At 50.4% G+C, this 20214-nt stretch overlaps 1 protein-coding gene across 1 annotated transcript in view; it reads left to right on the top strand.

Annotated features, from left to right (window-relative positions):
- Positions 1-20214, top strand: part of ERN1 (endoplasmic reticulum to nucleus signaling 1) — a 75286-nt gene that overhangs the window by 39524 nt on the left and 15548 nt on the right. Inside the window, exons 3-10 of the mRNA XM_053655319.1 lie at positions 2877-2910; positions 3937-4009; positions 7402-7474; positions 9614-9736; positions 12858-12959; positions 13754-14015; positions 15216-15294; positions 16346-16511. Coding sequence (XP_053511294.1) covers positions 2877-2910; positions 3937-4009; positions 7402-7474; positions 9614-9736; positions 12858-12959; positions 13754-14015; positions 15216-15294; positions 16346-16511 — 912 coding nt within the window. The remainder of the gene's footprint in view (positions 1-2876; positions 2911-3936; positions 4010-7401; positions 7475-9613; positions 9737-12857; positions 12960-13753; positions 14016-15215; positions 15295-16345; positions 16512-20214) is intronic.

Raw genomic sequence — 20214 nt, 5'->3', positions numbered from 1 at the left:
GTCGAGCACCGCGGCTGCTCCCAGGGCAGCACTGAGCAGGTTCCTTTCTCATGGGGTTAATCCGGGAAACTGATCACAAATGGCAGCTGTTCAGCCATTTTCTCCTCTCCTGATATTTTTACCTTTACCTGACATCCTTACCTTCAGCTGGAGTAACACCTGTTTTTATACATGTAAAGTAACCCCTTGTTTTTCCTTTCTGAAAGTAAAACAGCTTTTCTCCTTATCAGCCTCCGAATAGATAGAGTGGCTTATTTTGTAGCAGTATTTGTTTATATTCTTATAGTTAGGCCAGGTTTCTTTTCTCATGGCTGAACCTTTTTTTTTTTTTTTTTAAGCAAGACTCTTGCCTGATACCAGTTCCTATTATTAAATCAAGAACAACCACCCTTTCGTGTTGGGCTCTCACTGCGTGTTTTCAGATGATGCTTTTTGCTTTTATTTTGCTGGCTTTCCCAACATTTTTATCTTTAACCTTTTATATTATGGAAAATTTCAAGCATATGTGGAGAGAACAGTCAGATGACCACCCCATTATCACTTTCATCCTTAAACAGTTGTCGACAGGCGGCCATTTTTTTTTCATGTTATCCATTCCTCCCTACAGTTTTTTCCCTCTGGCAATTTAAAGCAGATCTCAAATTCAAATGGTTTTTTAAAAAAAAGAAGTCAGACACTTGCTTGCCTTCTGGGAGAGCTGTCGTAACAGTGGTGCCGTTACCTGGCCTAGAGTTCTGTGGGTGCTTATTTCAGAAGGGACCCTATTTTACCACGTGGATGGGAACGCTGAAGTGGCCAGAAGGTGCTCCTAGTGGAGACCGTCTCCTCCTGAGCCTAGAAAAGCAGCGTGGTTCTCAAACCCCAGTGCTGTTGTCCCGCCGCTACCTGTTCCTGGCTCCTGCAGGTGACGGCCTGGAACTGTTTTGGTGCAGGGCACTTGGGGACCTGAGGCCTCAGTGTCAGGTGACCCGTAGATAAGCTCTAAAAACCAGGAAAATCTGCACCTGGAGACGAGTCCCTGAAAGTGCACAAGCGCTGTACCTGAAAGATAGGCTGACCGACAGGAGGGGGGATCCTGTTGGACTCCATGTCTTGTTTTGGTGACTTGCTAGAATGCGGCAGTGTTGTCCTCGTCCGCAGCGAACCTCGGAGACGCCCGCTGCACCGCCGTGCTTGCTGTGGGGCCGGGCCTTCCCACTTTTCCTGGCCGCAGGGCTGCAGCGGCACCTGGACTGTTTGGGGGGGGGGGGGGGCAGTGCTGGGTGCCCTGATTTCCTGTCTCTTGCATCAGTCTGTTTGTGAGCCTGTACCGAGAGCTGATTAATGGGAGCGACGAACATATGCTTACTGACTGGAAGTGTTCCCTGGTTCCTAGAATGTTTCGGCTTTAATGAATTGTGTGTGTTGCCCACAGACCACCTGTGGTGTGTGCTTCTGTTGTTGTGAACACCGTCTGCCTTCACGGAGGGGCTGCACTTGTAAAGCAAAGTCAACAAAAGATAAGGCTTGCAAGAGCTTTCTTTGTCTGGCAGTCCCAGCTGACTGGGAGAATGAGCTGCCTGTCACCGTTGGCAGAGCAGCGGAGCCTGGAGCTCTGTGTCCAGAACCGTGCCGCAGTATCTGCTGTCCTCATCCTGGCTTTGAGGTTGTGGGTGTACTGGCTCTGCAGCCCATGGGGGTTCTAAATTCTGTTACCTCCCCAGGGGATACTTTTTCATTGCTCTTAGAGAGAGAGGAAGGGGGTGGGAGAACGAGAGAGAAACATCAATGTGAGAGAGATACATCAATTGGCTGCCTTCTCATATACACAGGGGATTGAACCCACAACCTTCCGGTCTACGGGACAATGCACCAGCCAGCTGAGCCACACCGCCCAGGGCTACCCATGGGGTTTTTGATCGCTAGAAATACCTCATCACTGTGCCATCTCATGCCTGTGGGTTCCAGCTCTGTCGCAGCACTGCGCTGTCAGTGGCCTCTCAGCCCCACTGTCCACCCCAAGGGGCCAGGCGTGTCCTCCAGATCTGTGCCCAGGAGAACGTGGGGGAGGAGGAATTCTGCCATTTTCACAACTGCAAATGTAACACTGACTTTGAGAGAAAACTCTTTTCCCAATTTAAAAAGTAACACCTACTTTTGCAGAAATTTGGGGAAATAGAGGAAAGTTGGGGGAAGTCACTTACATTTCCAACAGAGATAGCTCACAATTAGCATTCTTTGCCTCTGTGTATAGTTTTCTATGAACTTTGAAGATTTTCCCCTCAGCTGCACTAATAGTCTGTGTACAATGTTATCTCTTCTCCTAAACATAATAGTCTGAAAATTTGTGTATGTTTTAAAACTTTATAAGCACGTTTAGGAGCCCTAATTTTCTTCCAAGTGGACATTTCATAATTTAACCATGTTCCTGAAGTTGGGTCATTTGTAATGTTACTGTGAGCATCTTTGTAGAGAAAACATTTTCTAGGTTTGTCATTTTTATACTAGACCTTATAGAGTCAGGAGAATGAACACTCAGAGGCTCTAAGATTGCCATATTGCTGCCCCCAAGGGTGGATGTGTCAGGGAGTGACTCTGTGACCCACCGTCCACTGTGGGTTCTGACTGTCCTTCCTCCCCTGTCCGTCCCCCAGTCCGGCATGTTTCCTGACAGTGGTCCCATTTTGCTGTCAGTTCTCTCTCCAGTCTCAGTGACGATCGTAAGAGCACACACCTGCGCCTTTGTGTGCGTGTTTTCTAAGGTGCCTTCACGCACGTTATCTTGTGTAGGTCAGTTTAAGTTACTGGAACAACTTGGGAGTGGGTCCTGGGAACTCTCTAGGAATCTGGATGTTTTGGAGTCTGTCTGATGATGCCTTTCTTGTTCTTTCACGCAGATCCAGTTCTGCAGGTCCCAACACACGTGGAAGAGTAAGTTTATCCATTTGCTTCAGCACTTCCCTTGAATCCGTTTTCTGAATTATTCAGTGTTTGTGAGGCTGGTTGCTGAGAGTACATAGGCATACGTTAAAGGTAGAATGGGAATGATGGAGACACAGGAAGTCTCACAGGTGCCGCACCGGAAGCCTGCGTCAGGGAGAGGGCAGTCGGCCCTTTAGGTGGGGGGTCGGCAGCATTATGGGGGAGGGAGGCAGTGGTATTAAAAAGGCTTATTTGAGATGGAACTTAAGTTGAGTTTTTAAAGTTGAGTTTTAAGCTTCCAAAGGAAGGCCTGAGGGTTTAGAGCTCTCCCTGCACAGGTGTTAACCACAGAGAACATACAACCTGACCTGCTGCTGGGGTGCGTGTGCTGGAATAAAAGCTGGGTGGCACCTGTAAGAGCCTCCAAAGACAGTCCATCCTGAGCAGAGAAGAGACTCCTCCAGGGGTTTCCGAGAGACCAGGTGTAGTCTTTAGCAGGTTAACTTGACCACAGACCACCTCACACCTGCTGCAGGGGGAGCTGCCGGTGGAGAGACTTTTATCCGTGTCCTTGGCAGGTTCTTTCTGATGTCAGGCTTTCAAAGTCTGCTTTTATTGCCTCCAGTTTAAAAATCAATGTTTGTTGAACACTAAAGGTAGATTAGTTTACCTGTTTATGTACCATGCCGTGCTAGTATTAGTTGTTGCAGTTGTGTACACAATTGACTTGGAAGCTGAAAAGCAGACTCGCCAGGTTCTTCTCGCCTATTTCATCCTCATCCAGACGGCTTTCGCCCAATGACGTAGGCTTCTTTGATGTTTTGCGATTTTTCTTGTGCAGGTTGTTTTTTTCTACTCAGGTGCAGTATTCACCCCCAAAGGGATAGTTTGTGCTAGAATGAAAAAGCAGTGGGTGGAATCGGCTCATATACACCACGCCCCACCCGGTTCCCCTCTCCCCCAGTCCCGGCTGTGACAGTGTGTTCCGCGCCCTGGGCCGTAACTTCTCACTGACACTCACTGCTTCATTTCCAGGCCTGCCTTCCTCCCAGACCCCAATGACGGCAGCCTCTACACACTTGGGGGCAAGAATAACGAAGGCCTGACGGTGAGTGTCCTCCCGAGTTCTGGACCAGCGACCCTCCAATCCTGCACACTGAGATCACTTGAGAACATGAAAGACATTTTGGGGGGATTCTGATTCAGGGGGTCTGGAGTGGGGCCTGGGCATCAGTGTCCTTTCACGGCCTCCGAGCTGAGCTTTGAAATGGCAGCCGGAGTGCAGAAACATCGATCGAGCCCAGCAGGTTCGGACGGCCCAGCCAGCACCCCGGAGAGGTGTAATACTGCCCTCAGCCACAGGGTTCACTCACACTAGTGATTCTCAAATTGGTGCTGGTGGTGGCAGGGCGGGGGGTGTTGTTTGAAAAGCTGCCCATCCCCCTGCAGACGCCCCGTGCAGGGCGTGTTATAGTCTCACCTCCATTTGAGAATCTAGATGGTTCCCCACCTTGGCCACACATGGTAATAACCTGGAGCGCTCCAAAGAAACACTGAGTGTAGGTACCAATTTCGGAAGTCTCCATTTAATCAACGTGGGCATCAGGATTTTTAAAAACTCCCCAGGTGAGAGAATTTAGAAACAGGTCCCACATGCGAGCACCTGACTGCGACAAAGGCGACACCGCAGGGTGTCGCCGTGGGGAAGCCGGTCTTGTCCACAAATGCTTTGGGTCCGCAGGGAGACCCGCAAGGGGGAAAACCTTGCCTCCCACCTCCCGCCAGACATGCGGAGCTCTGTCCCAGACGGACTGCACGTCTGAACACGAAACATGAAACAAGGCTTTAAGGAAAAAAGTAGCAGAACGTCTTCGTGACCTCAGAGTAGGTTAAGATTTCATAAGTAGGATACAAAAAACCCAAATCAAAACAAAAACACCCCATGCTAACTATAAAGGAAAAAAATCAGTATATTGAGTTGTATTCAAATTAGGAAGTCTTTGTCTTTCAGAGACACGAGAGAGGCAGGCTGTGATGTGTTCACAGTACCGTGTCTAACGAGGTCCTCATATTCAGAGCACACAGGGTGGGGCAAAAGCAGCCTTGTAGTTGCTTGTATGGAAAGCTATACAATAGTTAATAAATAATAATACAAGAATAAACTGTGTTTCGCTTACCCGCAACTATAAACCTGCTTTCGCCCCACCCCGTATAACCAACTCTTATGGATTATTTTTGAAAGACAGACGACCCGGTAGAAAAGTGGAAATAGTGGATATCCAAATGGTCACTAAACACATGAAAAGGAGCTCAGCTTCATCAGTCACTAGGGAAATGTAAATAAGAACCACAGTGTCCTGCTACTGCCCACTCGCTGGAAGGGCTAATGAGAAACACGGGGAAAGAAAACAGGTGTGAGGAGGAGGCTGGGAGCAAGCAGAACTCTCTGTGCTGTGGTAGAAGTGTGGGTGGGCGCCGCCAGGTTGGCGAACTGCTTGGCGGTGTCTGCGCCAGCCTGGTGACCCCGTAACCCCCCCTCTCAGGGTGCATGCCCAACTGCAAGGCATGTACGTGCTCACCAAACGACAGGTGCCCTCATGTACTGCGGTGCTATATATAATAACCAAGAAGTGAAAACTGCCCAAATAAATGGCATCGATTGTCGACAGGATCCACGAATTACAGAATTGTTTACACTTTAATAGTCTACACCAGTGGGAATAGTCTGCGGCGACACAGGTGAATCTTGCCAAAATGATGCTGGACAAAAATGACAAGTCTACACAGTGAATGATTCGTTTCTACAAAGGCTCAAAGACAGGAAACACTAGTCTGTGATGTTTTAAAGTTGGGATAGTGATTACCCTGGGGTGTCACCATTGGAAGAGAGGGCAAGAAGGGGCTCTCCGAGCGCTGTCAAGGTCCCGTTTCGTCCCGTTTCACCTGGGTGCTGGTTACACGGGTGCGCTCACGTTGCAAAATGTAACCGAGTGTACACTTTCGTGAGCTTTCCATGTGTAAGTTCTGCTTCTGTGGAAGGTTTAAAAAGCCTCTGATGTGCAGCTAAGGTTGAGGACACATGGTCTGGACTGTTACTGGCTTGGGAGCTCCAGTTTGGGTATTTTAACGTTATTTGATGAATACCTGTGACTGAAACAGCGGGGAGAAGGGCAAGTCTTGTGTAGAGGTGTGTGCATTCCACCTTCAACGTTTCTCCCCATGCCACTAGCACCTCCATTTCTGAAGCACTCTGTGAGCCAGACACAGGCTGCCGGTGTTGCCCCATGTTGGAGGAGTGGGCAGCGTGCCTGTGGAGGTGAGGGAACGTGCCCAAGGCCAAAGCTTCGAGTGTTGCACGTGGGGCTTGAAAAGCTCTGCAACTTCCCAAGGATGCTCTGACCAGCACTGCGGTTTAGCGGCTTCCAGGCACAATGTGTTTCCAGCCCGAGCCCTGAACCAGGAGGCTCTGCAGATGCCACCAGGACTCCAGGCTGGAAGCCTAGCGCTGACTTTCTGATTCTCAGAAACGTCTGGCAGAAGCCCAGTCATTACAACTTCTCTGGGGCATTTTTTGCTTTTCTAAGACTCAGCTTAAATGTCGGGGTGATGGGAAAATCCAAATGATGAATTATTTCAAGTTCTCTTGACTGAAGCAAGGGAGAAATCTTCTCTCCCGTAGAGCAAAAGGCAGTGTAGTAGCAGCAGGTATCTCTAGAACAGTTTCAGGAACACAGAACGCTCCAAAAATAACGTCTGCTGAAACAAACCTTCACCAGCAGGGCTCGTCAGATGTCAGCTGTAGGCTCAGCAGAATCCGTTTCATGAAATGCACTGGAAACACCTGGATCCCTTTGAGTTTCTTTTCCTGGCATCTACCATAACTTCCTTTTAATACCAAAGGTCCGATTTTCTTCTGCTTTTCAGTAGAGAATTATTTATTGAAGGAAACACCGAGACCTCTTTTCCACCTCAGACTCCTATGTTGCCCACATAATGGGGACTGTTTTTTCTCGAAGCTGCAGCTGGGCGCTACCATTGCTTCTGTCAGGATTGTGTTGTGGCTCACTCTTGCTCAGAAAAACCTTGATATTCTACTCAGTCTAGCTGGCTCTGGGTCAATTTTCCAAAACTGGAGAGTTTTTCCCGCCCCCCATTAGAATTTCAAAGATTGTGTAACTGTCCATATTTGTGTAAGTCTTTTCAGAAAAGGTTTGTGTCATCCCCAGAAGGGCTCTGGAAAAGACACTTTGAGGGCCTGTGGAATAAAAAGGAGCCAGTGCTTGCTGTGCCAGGGGCCTGGGGTCCGAGGACCTGTCCCAAAAGGGTCTGGAAGCCTGGGGCACCCCTTCTGCTTGGTTTCCAGTTAGGAAAACTCCTGTCTCCCATCAACAGTGCTTCCCTCTTTTTAGCAGAATTGGGTAACAGAACCAGATTGTGTCATAAAGTTGTAGTAATTGCATAAGACCTGGTTAACTTATTTTTTCCTTTTTTTCTTTAAAGAAACTTCCCTTTACCATTCCGGAGTTGGTTCAGGCATCCCCATGCCGGAGTTCAGATGGGATCCTCTACATGGGTAAGAGCTCCTGTTTTCCGCCCTGTAACTGGGAGCTCTTTGGAAATGGGCCCCAAAATCTGGGCAAGTGGCGTCTCTGAGACAGAGGCGTGCGGCCCCTCCCCACGGGCCCTTCTGGGAAAGGTCTTTCTTGCCTCGGTTGGGCTTTTTCACGCCAGGATCACTGAACAGTTAAGAAAGGGTTCCCCCGACTTGGGACCAGACTTGACACCATTAACATGGTTACTCATTTAACAAGCTTTCAGCTGCTGTGTTGACCTACCCCTGCGATTTAGAGATTGCAACATACCAAGGAGAAACTGGATGAAATTTTAAGTGAACACAATAGTCTGAGCCAAGAAAGGGAAGCCAGGCTCCTGCCTGTTAATTATCGGGCTTTCTTAGTATTTCCTGCTATCAGAACATTGGGTAGAACCTGCACTTAACATCTCGCCTAGATAAGCTGCCTTCATACCTGCAGGGGTCACATCTTTCAAAGCATCAAATCACCTGCTTTCCTTTTACCGTGTTGCTGCCAAAATGTCAATAAAAATGCATTTGTAACACAAAGGAGAGCTGTATTTATGTTGAAATCCTAGTAGTAATAATATCCTGTGTTTATACACCAGTTTCTGGAGGAACTGAAAGTGCTTACTGCCTGTTGGTGCCTCGGGAGCTGTGGGTATATTTCTGGGCGTCAGGTGCAGGCCGAACCTTAGGTTTTTGTAGGGACCCTGGGCTCCGGCTTCTTTCCACACCTTCAGAATGAAGACCTCCCTCCCCCTCCTCCCCACCCCCCTGCAGCCTAGGAAATTGGAGGCAGTGCTCAGCCCAGGCTTTCTCGCCTCTGGGCCAGGCCCCAGGCCCCTCTGAGCACCTTCTGACCGTCCCTGTCACTGTTTTCCATACGGTCTTCCAGGTTTTCCCAGTGAGTCACCATTTATGGTGCATGCAGGGCATTGTGGGTCTATCGCGTTTGTGTGGTGCCCTCTTAAGTGAGTCCATGGCGCATGTTCAAGTGTGGCAGTTGCCCAGTCAATCCATCCATTAAAGTGGTAGGTGGGTTATGGAGACTGTAATGGTCCTCAAAGTAATGCCATGTCGGATGGAAAGAGGTCGTGCTCACAGCCATTCGGCGCTGTTTTCACTTATAGACTTTCTGCTGTTCAGATTCGTTGCAGAGAACAGGAAGTTGCAGTCCATGGACAAGTATCACACATGTGGGCTTGTGTGATACATCTGTCAGAGCTAAGCGTAGCTTTGGCGCATTCGAGTGCCCTGTGCCCTTCCTGGCATCTCAGTACTCGGTTTCCAAGAATTCACTGACGTAGGAGACCTGGGCTGATAAGTCAGGCAGATCCGAGTGACCAGAGGCCACGCCTCATGAAGCGGAAATGGCACACATCACGGTGAGCCTGCGGGCCTGCAGGTGGGAGGCCTCTGCTATGGTCTCACGGCTCCCATGATGCTCTCGTGTACATGCCGTAGATACACCGTTCTGAGTTTTCCCAAGTGTTATTCGGTTGTGCCGTCCGCCTGTTCTTACCTTCTAGTCAGCCGACCACAGTGAGAGGTGTAGCCTATGGCCAGGGGAATAACTTTTACTGGCCAGGAAGGGGTTAGAGGAATGAGAAAACTTTGGCCTCCTTAGCACCAGGTTGCAACCAGCTGCACTGCCCAGTCACAGGCACCAGCTAATTTGAGTTATAAACAATAACTGTAGATTCTCTTTGCAAATGAGCTCATTAGTAGGGATGTTGAGATATATGCATGAAGGTGACCAGAGAGATGACCCCTGGGAACATTTCTGTATTTATGTGGATCTTAGTCGATGGGACAAGGACTGCCTTTTACCGGCCAGGCTTGTAATATTTAAGGCCACTAATCAAAGCAATGCAATCTAGGAGCTACTAGGTTTGGAGAAATTTCCATACATGATTAGGTTATTAAGTTATCGTTAGACCTGGTGGCCCAAGAAACCTCATTATCTCCACATTGCCATTTCCTTTGTCACCCTCAGAGCAGGGCGACACCTGCAGCATTGTGAGAATTTCAGGCTGGACCCTCAGCACAGAGGACATCTTGGGCTGCTGGTTTGGCAGTGACACTTTTTCCATACAGGACAAGTGTAAACCACAGTGTGTCCTGGTGACGTTTCAGGTAAAAAGCAGGACATTTGGTATGTCATCGACCTTCTGACCGGAGAGAAGCAGCAGACTTTGTCGTCGACCTTTGCAGATAGTCTCTGCCCTTCGACCTCTCTTCTGTATCTTGGGCGAACAGGTAAGAAGGACCCTTTTGTTGTGTACAAACCTGCCTGTTTTCAGAAAGGACGAGCAGTAGCCTCTCCATGGGTCTGTCTCTGGGCTTCATTCTCGAGACGGTGGCCAGAGGTGGTTTGTCCAACACAGATTTTACCCCATGGTGCCCCTTTCTAAGACCCACCGGGGCTCCCCACTGCCTGGGGTTACAGTCCGCAGTACACACGCCCCAGGAACGCAGCTGCTACCTCTTTCGCCCCCTCCCTCACTGTGTTTCCCTCATGTCAACATTTCCCAATCAAGATGAACTGCCTGCAGCTCTACAAAGTGCTATTTTGAAAAACTTGGGATAGGGGTCCCTGGGATAGGGGTCCCTGTCTACCAGGGATGCAGGTTTTTGCCTGTCTGGCCAATGTTCTCTGCACATCGTTGCTCGAAAGTCACCCTCTCTGTGAAGCCTGTTCCTCACCTCAGCTCCCGTCCCCACCCAGGACAGCAGCTGTTCCCGCCTCGGGACACATGCCGTGTGGGTCCCTTACGATGGCTGTCTCACCGCTCGTCACTGGCCCTTGGAAACGTCAACAGCACCCTCCTCACCACACCATATTCTATCACCTTTCTTTTCAGCCTTGTCATCTTGTTGCTTTGTTTTATTTTCTATTTTTAGACTTTTTTTATTGTTCGATTACAGCTGTCCCCATTTCCCCCCATTACTCCCCCTGCCCTGCCAACCCCGACTCTTGTCTCCTTAATACCTGTCACTATGTGTTTTGAAATCGTATGGCCGATTTTCTGCCTCCCCTACTGCACCATCCGCTTCCCGAGGGCAGGACTTGGCTTTGCTCCCCTGCTGTGTCTCCACAGCGGCCCCTGTCCGACACGTAGCAGGTGCTCGGTGCTCGGACGTTGGAGCGAGAGAGTGAGCGGGCGGGTACTGAGCCCTTTCGCTGCAGGGATCTGCCTTATTCCTTCATTACAGGTGTGCAGCGCCCGACAGCTACTGGTACTCCATACAAATGTTGGAGTAGACAGTTAACATAGAGCTCAAAGGGGAAACAGTAAAACATTTAGAAGGAGAAAATTATACCCCAAACCTAGAAGGAAATCATTACCATCGAGCGTTCAATTTAAGTCTGAACATTCAAGTAGCCAAAACTTTAAAAAGACGGAACCTTCCTTCGGGTGCTGTGGACAGCAGTGCGTTTTCTAGGAATGAGGGAGACCTGTCTGCGGCCCTGTAGCAGCTGGCTGGGCTCTCCTGTTTCGAGGGGAAAGTCTCTTTGTTTCATTATCTGTTGCTGCATAACAAACCACCCTAGCTTATTGGCTTCAAACACCAACACTTCATTGCTGCGGATTCCGTGGGTCAGAAATCCAGGGACAGCTCAACAGGCACGGACGCCTCCACTCCACGTGCTGTAGGCTGGGCTTGCTCAGCCGTCTGGGACTTGGTTCAGCTCTGTACAGAGAGCTTGGACTTCTTTCATGACAGCTGGGTATCCCCCCTTAAGTAAGTGTGGATGTTACCATGCTTCTGAGGCCTGGGCACAGAAGCTCTGGAACCTCAGGTCCACTGCAGGCTGTTGGTCAAAGCAAGGCCAGCCCGGGATCAGGGGCTGTGGGGAGATAGACTCAGCCTCCGATGGGAAGACTGACACACACAGGACTGGGGATGGTGGTGGTGATCTTTTCAGGCCTCCCCCCAGCTGTGATAGTTTATGCCCCTCCCACATGCAAACTGTACTCAGATATACTCCTGAAGTCCAGTCACAGCATCAGCCTCAAACTCCAGCATCTTGTCATCTCCATGAGGTCGGGAGGTGGGCGAGGCCCACCCAGAGCTGAGACGGCAGGACAGCTGCAGCGATCAGACCTCCCCACGGCCAGGGGAGCAACGGGAGGCATGAGAAGTCACTGGTCCTTAGTGGTTCTGGGGTCCAGCCAGGATGTTCTCAGTGCGCCTGCTCTGAAGGCAGGACGATTCCTTGGTGAGGGCCCAGCCTTGCCCTCTGGGGTTGGTTCCCTGATACGTGGTTTTTAGCAGCTCTTGGTCCTGCCCTCTGAGAATTCCGTAAGAAACGATTAGCGTTTGACAGCTTTTCTTCATCTGTTTCTTGGCCATTGAAAGTTGGGGGTTAGAGGCCTTTGTTGGTTTTTCTTTCTTTTTTTTTTTTTGTTTTGACTGTCTCTGGTTCTTTAGTCCATGCCGATATTACTCCTTTTAAAACTCTGTGGACTTCGCATGTGTGAGAGTATAGTCTGTTCTATCAGATAAAGCCATACCCACAAAGCTCTCTGCTTCGTGCTATGGACACCACTCTGAGAGCTCTTAGAGCCCTCGTACCCACCAGAGGGTCTGTGAATACCCCCTTAAATCTTCCCCAGGTCTCAAAGAAGGGTCTTACTGCCTCACCCTTGATTTCATCGTGGCCCTATGGCCATTTTTTACATTGAGAATCTTTTTCAGCTGGAATGTCAGTCCTGAATCCTCTCTATTTCCTCTCTATTTAGCTTGAAAATGGAGTTATTTCTTCAGTTTATCCATCCTGCATTTTATCACGTGCAGTTAAGAGAAACCATTCGGCACTTTGCCTAAAGATCTCTTTAGCCAGAGCCACTAGTCCATTCAATACTTTCTTTTTATTTCCTAAGTCACTGCCAGCAGTCGTCTCACCAGTGGTGTCCCCACTACGTAACCTGGGCCACCCCTTTCCAGCTTCTAGCAGCAGGCTCTTGCTGCTCTTTGAGTCTCCACGTGGACCTTTCGGCCACCATCTGCTACCTGGTCCCACTGATGCCTCATGTTTTAGGTGTTTGTTGTGGCACCTGCCCACTTTCAGGCACCAGTTTCTAATATCATCTCTCTATTGCTGTGTAATAAACTACCCCAAGACTGAGGCGACATAAAACAACACCGTGACAGTGCTCATGGGTCTGCGAGTCATGAGAGGGGCACAATGAGGGTTCACTCATGTGTCTGGGACCTCAGTTTTCCTCGTGGCCTTTCCACATGGATGGCGTGGACTTTTTTCACAGGCAGTTGAGGGTGGCTCTGTCTGTCGTGGTTTAGATACGGTGAGCACCTCAGTGGGTGCTGCGCCCCACCCCCCCACCCCGAGTAACGGGCTGTGTGTGTTCTCCAGAATACACCATCACCATGTACGACACCAAGACCCGAGAGCTCCGGTGGAATGCCACCTACTTTGACTACGCGGCCGCCCTGCCCGAGGACGACGTAGACTACAGTAAGTGCTCCCGGGGCTCTGCCAGGCTGGGTGGCACTTGGGGTCCGCGAGGAGAGGGTGGCCCCAGAAGAAAGACTGGATTTTGTTTTAAGACACCCTTAGTCACCAGGTTCCGGGCTTTCCACGGACCTTACCCTTCAACGGCCAGTGTTGAGGGTAGGGTCCTGGTGAGGGGCGTGGAGGGAAGCCCAGGTCAGATGGTGGCCAGTGTAGCCTGAGAGAAGGGAGGATGCACTCTGCTGAGTCCCTCTGTGTCACAGAAGGAATTTTCTAGAAGCCCATGGGAAGCAGAATTAAACATCCAGTTGTGACATTAATAACTCTGCCCAAATGTGGCTCATCCTCTAGTTATTCCTCTAGCAAACATTTCCCTGACTCAAATGGAAGCCAAAAACCAATGTTTCCAACCTAACACTGGTATCTGGAAGTCTGACAGAAATCCCCTCTGGGGTCAGCTCCGACTTTGAGCTTGATTGATAGGTTTGACGACATTGCTGTCAAAGGCATCTCCGTGGGCTCCTTCCCCTCACTCTTCTCTCTCTCATTGAATGGAATGTAAAGAACATCACCAAGTAAATCGCCTTTCAGAGAGTGATCCTGTCTTAGTTTGTCAGCCAGGCAGCTGTCAGTGTGTGGATGTAGAGCCTGAGGAAGTTCACTGGAAATGGGGGAGGTTTGAGAATGTTCCAGAAGGCTCGTCCCCTCTGGCTGGGTGGCTGCAACTGGCCAGGAAGCAAGAGGATGTGGTTGTAAGATGGGGTGACACGCAGCATGGCTTTGTCTGATCTGTGCAGAGATGTCCCACTTTGTGTCCAATGGCGACGGGCTGGTGGTGACTGTGGACAGCGAATCAGGTGACGTCCTGTGGATCCAGAACTATGCGTCCCCCGTGGTGGCCTTTTATGTCTGGCAGCGGGAGGGCCTGCGGAAGGTGGTGCACGTCAACGTGGCGGTGGAGACCCTGCGCTACCTGACCTTCATGTCCGGGGAGGTGGGGCGCATCACCAAGTGGAAGTACCCCTTCCCCAAGGAGACGGAGGCCAAGAGCAAGCTGACGTGAGTCAGGGAGCTCGGGGTGGAAGAGGGCTGCTGTGACCCTGACCTTCCGGTCCTACTGCAGCACGAAACACCATACATTGGGGGCCAGGGCTCAGCAAGTGCCCCTGCAGTTGTGAGGAATGTAAAGAGCCAAGACTGGCTCATTCAGATGCCCAAGAATGTAAGAACTGGAGGCTCCCTTAGATGCTTCAGAATTATTGAATATTAAATAAATTAAATGATGGGTGGGGTTAGGAAAGAGATAGCCAGTATTCATGGTACAATTTTTATCGCAGGTGGTGGGAATATAAGAGATGTATTTATTTTTCAACTTTGTGTATTTTCTAAACTTTCCCTGTAAGTTACATTCACTTAAAAAAACAGGAAACCAGCGTTACGAGGTGTGTATCTAAGACTTGGTGGGCTTGCGCTCTCCATTCCCACCTGTTCATAGGTCACTCAGTCTTGCTGAGCCTCAGTTTCCCACTTTCGAGAGCTGTTGGAGAAGATCAAATAGGATAACATGGGTGAATGTGTTCTCTAAATTATACACCACCATTCAAATGCATGGTGTGTGTTGAGAAAGGTTTCCAGAATTGAGTAGACAACCATCCTCCAACTGGCTGTTGGCAGCAGTAACCAGAGGGTCTGACACCACAGACAAAGCCAAACCACACCCCCCTTCTCGGCCCAGACAGGACCAGACCTCGCTGCAGGGGACTGGAAGTCTCACCCAGTTCGGAATGTTTTTGTACGGTCTTAGGCTTTAGGCATTCAGATCGGCGCAGTTGGCTGTTTCTTAGGGGTTCTGTAGACTCTCTAGACTTCTTATGAACCACAAGACAGGATGCTGGTGATGCAGGTGTCCGCTCAGTTGTCAACTTGTGCTGGTCTGGGCCATCTTAGAGGCTTTGCAGGAATTACAAGCATTCGGTCGCTCGCACACAGTTGTTGCACGTGGGCCTTTCTGCAGGCCGTGGTGGGGAAGGCCAGGTACAGCCCTGCCGTGTGCAGATGAGGAAACCAAGGCTGTGTGTAACAGCTGGGGCCTGCAGCCCAGTTCTCCCGGCTGCCAGGACAGGACCCTTGCCTTCACCCCCCAGAGTGTTTAGGAGTTTATCGGGGTGTTCTGGGATGGTATTTGGGGCTGTGATTCTTCTCTCCAAAAAGCCTAGAATTTAAAGGACTGTGAGATGTGTGCATCTGTTTTTCTCCTAGGCCCACCCTGTATGTTGGGAAATACTCAACTAGCCTCTACGCCTCCCCCTCGATGGTCCACGAGGGTGTCGCTGTGGTGGTAAGTCCTCTACTGGGGGTGGGGAGGCTCACAGTTGCTCCTGTTCCATTTTCCAGAAGAGTGACTTTGACTCATAGATAAACATTTCTCTTTGCACATTGGTTAAGAATGCAAGACATGGATCTTAGATCCTCAAAAACAATCCCTACACATACCTCCTTCGACTTTCGTGGAATGCCGCATGAAAAGAGCAGCCCTGGCCACACCCATTTGCTTTTGTGTTCAAGTTTAAACCGCCCAGGCTGGTGTTCCCAGTCCTTCTCCACCCAGTCCCACGGTGCCCTTCCACCACACTGCCAGCTCCAACCAGGTGCCTCTTCGCCCTGATTTCGGAAGTTCTGTGTTCATCTCCCTTAGCCTTCATCCAGGCTGTGCCTCATCCTTCCAGCCCTCTCCCTCCTTCCTTTTCTCTGCTCAGATCCTTTTCATCCTTTTGTGACCTATCCAGGCCTCCTCGGCTCTTGCCAGCATTTCTCTAGTGCACCATCTCTGGACACTCGAAGCCTTATGATCTTGGCTACTCATTTGGTCCTTAACAGCGTTTGAGCCGTTTGGTTGGCATCTCTTGTCTTCCCAGTGAGTCGAGTTGGTCAGCTGCTCCCGTGAATAGGGCAGTGCCTGCGTCAGTTGAGGTCAGCAGCGTCCGAGCCAGCAGCTGGCTCATGGCTGGAGCTCACCGCCTCCTGGTCAGGTGCACTGGTTGTAGATTGACGGATGCCCTGGCATTTCCCTTCATTTACCCTGCTTCTCACAGTAGCCACTTGGAATTAGACACACACACACAATTCCTTAATCTGGGTATTCTTCCAAACTAAAGGATTTGAGAAGCGGTTCACATTAAAGACATCAGCTCAGCTCAGCACTGTCACATCTTGAGTGAGGAGCCTCTCCTGCCGAGTCCTGCAGCCTTTGCGTCTTGCTCTGACTCTCCTGGACTGGCCCCACCTAGAAGTATGACAGTCCCTTAGGTACTCAGGACAGTCACAGGGATGTTCTTCTGCTCACCTGCAAGGGCTTGCCCATAGGCCTCACTTCAGTTCTGTCTCCACAGCCCCGAGGCAGCACCCTTCCTTTGCTGGAAGGTCCCCAGACAGATGGTGTCACCATTGGGGACAAAGGGGAGTGTGTGATCACACCCAGCACGGACCTGAAGTTTAACCCTGGGCTCAAAGGAAAGAACAAGCTCAACTACCTGAGGAACTACTGGCTTCTGATTGGTGAGTGGGTTTCCCCTTTACTTAAGGTCACGTGCTGCCCCCTGGTGGGCAAAGCTGGCCTTGCTAGTTACAGTTTACAGTGTTGTGCTCAGTTCATGTCCTAGTTAGTCTTTCAGACCTTGAACGTTTTTACCCCCAAGGGAAATAAATACACCGGGGACTTGTGTTGCCAGGTCAGTTCTCGAAAATCACTAACGTTCCAACACTCAAGTCCTAAGTACAGTCATGTGTTGCTTAACAATGGGGACACGGGCAGTGCATCAGTAGCGATTTTGTCATTTTGCAAACCGCCCAGGGCTCACTTACACAAACCCAGGTGCTACAGCCTCTGACACCCCTAGGCCCTGCGGTGCGGCCTGTCACTGCCCGCAACACACGAGGTTAAATCGAGCATGAGAGAAAGTGAAGCAACAAGAGACACAGGAAACACGAGAACTCGAGATGCTGCCGGCATAACAGGGCACACTGCTCCGCGGGGAATGTGCTCGTGTGAGGAGAAAGCTCTCTAAGGTAATAATAAAGAGCACAGTGTGGTGAATACATAAACCAGTAACGTGGACGTTCATTATTAAGTATACGGAACGTAGTTGTACGTGCTACGCGCTTATCCGGCTGGCAGCGCAGTGGACCCTGGCTTGTTGACCCGGCACCGCCGCAGGCTGCTGAGTGACGTGTTGTGCCGTGGCAGGGTGGGGGAGTCGCTAGGTGACAGACATTCTTCAGCTCCGTTACACTCTGTTAGGACCATCGTCGTGTGTGCGGTCCATCGATGCCCAAAACGTGGTTACGTGACACCCGACTGTAACGGAGACTTTGCGCAAGTATCGGACACATCGAGTGTGGGTTGTGTCCCAGGCACTGAGCCTTTCAGGGTACATTTCCCTGTTTTTCTGGGTTACCCCGTGAAGTAACGTCCCTCGTTACTTCCATTTATAGTTGTGGAAACTGGAGCCGTGTCCGCGGAAGAATTCACTTGGAGTTGGTGTTGGCGTGGGAGAGGGAGGAGGAAGGGAGGGTTGAAGACCAGTAGCATGGAGGGTGGTGAAGAGTTAGAGGTTGGGCCTGGGTCAGGGAGCCACGGCAGAAATCCTGTGGGGGGGGGCCTCTTCCCTCTCTTCTGCTTTTGTTGCCCTCTCCAATGTCCCTGGGGTTGGAATGGAAGCCCTGTCAGCCAGCGAGATAAGAAATTGCGATGACACCCAAAGGCAGTGAGTGTGACCAGTGAAGGCAGAGGTGAGAGGGATGCGTCTCTGGCAAGTGTCCCAACTTCCTGCAGCCACCCCCAATTCTGCTGCCTCCCAGCCCCAGAGGTGGTGAGAGGTGGGGATGCAGCCCCAGGGGGTGGGGTGGGCAGGAGGGAGGTGGGGGTGACAGAGGGTACAGGGGCTAGTGAGGTTTCTCCTCATCATTTTACCTCTTGCTGTGCTGCACTGACTGGTCCCTGGGCAGAGAGGGGGCAGAGCCGGGCGCTGGGAAAGTGGTGTGCAGCGGAGGGTGGGGCCTTGGGGGTTGGATCTGCCTCGCGGGGGACCGGGCGGGGCAGAGCGGGTGTGCTGGGGCCCTGGTCGTTTTCTTTGTGCTGGCCAGGGCTTGTCTCCTGTGTTCGCCGTGGGTCCTTACAGCCATTTTCTTCTAGTTACTATTTTTTTGTTTAAATAATGGGCAAAGAAGATGACAAAAGAATTCCACTTTTTTTTTTTTTTTTTGAACAGAAGTAGTTTGGAAAACATGCGAATGGGCCCACAGTAAGGAAAAAAATGACGGCTACTTAGTTTTATGTACCAGTTAAGGGGGATGTAGACCACATGCTAATGGTTAAGAAGTGACATAAATTTTTGGCAACTAAGGAAAGGTGTCAGACTACAAGACTACAAAAAATGTGGGGGGAAAATCTTCCTGGCTCAGTTGCAAAATGATATCCTTTTAAAGTGGAAAAGAAGTTGCCCAACTAAGAAGACTGAAAAACTCAACAAAGTACAGAGTAATTAGGAAAGCATCCCGCAGCTCTGAAGGTCCTTTTGAGAAACTCCAAAGCCTAGCCATTTCTTTTTTAAGATTTTATTTATTTACTTTTAGAGAGAGGGGAAGGGAGGGAGAATGAGAAGGAGAGGAACATCAGTGTGTGAGCGATACATCAGTTGGTTGCCTCTCACACGCCCCTAACTGGGGACCTGGCCTGCAACCCAGGCATGTGCCCTGCGTAGGAATCGAACCAGACACCTTTTGGTTTGCAGACCGGTGCTCAATCCACTGAGCCACACCAGCCAGGGCCAAAGCCTAGCCAGTTTTAAATAAGGCCATGAAACTACTTGATAGTCTTTGTGTAGACTGGGGCCATGGGTCAAAGGCTATGCTCTCATGTTGAACTGTGTATGTTCTTTGATGTGTTTTTTTTTATAGAAGAAATGAAGGATCTCCTCACATCACATTAATCTTGAAAATAAAATGAGTCACTCAGCCAGAGCGGCCCTAACTTGCGGTGCTGTTTTACCCGGGAGCTTTGTCAGTTAGGCACTCGAGATCCCTGGGGAATCCCAGTTCTGAAGGTCCAGGGCAGGGCCTGTGCTCTTGCTCCGGAATCTGGACATAATTGAGGACGATAGATAAATCACTAAACCCAGGGACTGTCTGTGTAAAACTATTTCGGGATCTTACGATTCTGTCTGTAGCATAGTCCTTCAGAATGCGAAGCCTGATGTTACTAAAGGCCCAGCTACGGGCCTTCATAAGAAGAACTGGTTATAGGAAGAACTACAAGAGGAAGGGGAATTCGGGTCCATCCCTTCCATCGCAGTCTGTTGGTAGGTGCCCTACCAGAGGGGCAGGACCTGGAGCACCGAGAGCAGGCATTGGGGGTGGGAGCAGGCGGGACACCGCAGCCCACGGTGGCGTGTGGGAGGCACAACTTGATTTCTGTCAGAGTGGAGGTCTTCTGTTAGCATCACAGGTGCCCAGAGGTACCCGCAGTCAGCTCCCTGGTTCCCACCAGCCAGTCGGAGTCAGAGGTCTGAAGCTCCCCAGCAACACATGTCTCAACTTCTTCGGTCAACAAGACCAAACTAGTGGCGGTTCAAAACCGAATCAGGCTTCCCTTAGAGAGCAGTGCTGTGTCGTCGATGGAGAACTGACCCAAAGATAGGGACCTAAAGAGGGTTTTTCCAGACCAAGATATGTACGTAGCTTGGACGAGCTCTTGTTTGTTTGTATCCTGGTGATCTGTGCTAACCTTTTGATGGTTGGGGGGGTTAGCAGGAAGTCCGCAGTGAGATCGGATCTCAGGGAGAGACAAACAGGAACGTGTGCCAGGGTGCCCGCAGCCCAGCGAGAGCGGCCGACTGGCTCTTTTGGGTGGTGTGCGGAGTCATTTAACTGTAGCGCTGAACAGATTATCGAGCTGCGTCAAATCCCAGTTTCTTATTTTATTCAACCTCGTCTCTCTTTTGGTCATTTGCACACAGCAGGTGCTCAATAAATGTGTAATAAATGCTAGGCAGTCATGAAATAGTGTGTGGAGGACAGTGAATGAACGCCGAGAGCACCGTGACCCCCGTCGCTCTCTCATGAATCACTCGGCTCTCCGGGAGGGAGGCTCACATTAGATGACGGAGAGAGCTCCCCCTGAGGGATCTAAAACCCAGACGGGAAGTCGACGCTCTTCCTGGAGTGACGTGACCAGGGCAAGGGGCGGGGGCAGAACTGCTTC

The sequence above is a fragment of the Artibeus jamaicensis genome, unplaced genomic scaffold, assembly GCF_021234435.1.
Source record: "Artibeus jamaicensis isolate MK-2021 breed Jamaican fruit bat unplaced genomic scaffold, CSHL_Jam_final contig_1998, whole genome shotgun sequence".
Classification (NCBI taxonomy): domain Eukaryota; kingdom Metazoa; phylum Chordata; class Mammalia; order Chiroptera; family Phyllostomidae; genus Artibeus; species Artibeus jamaicensis.
This window is presented reverse-complemented; position numbering and strand designations above follow the sequence as displayed.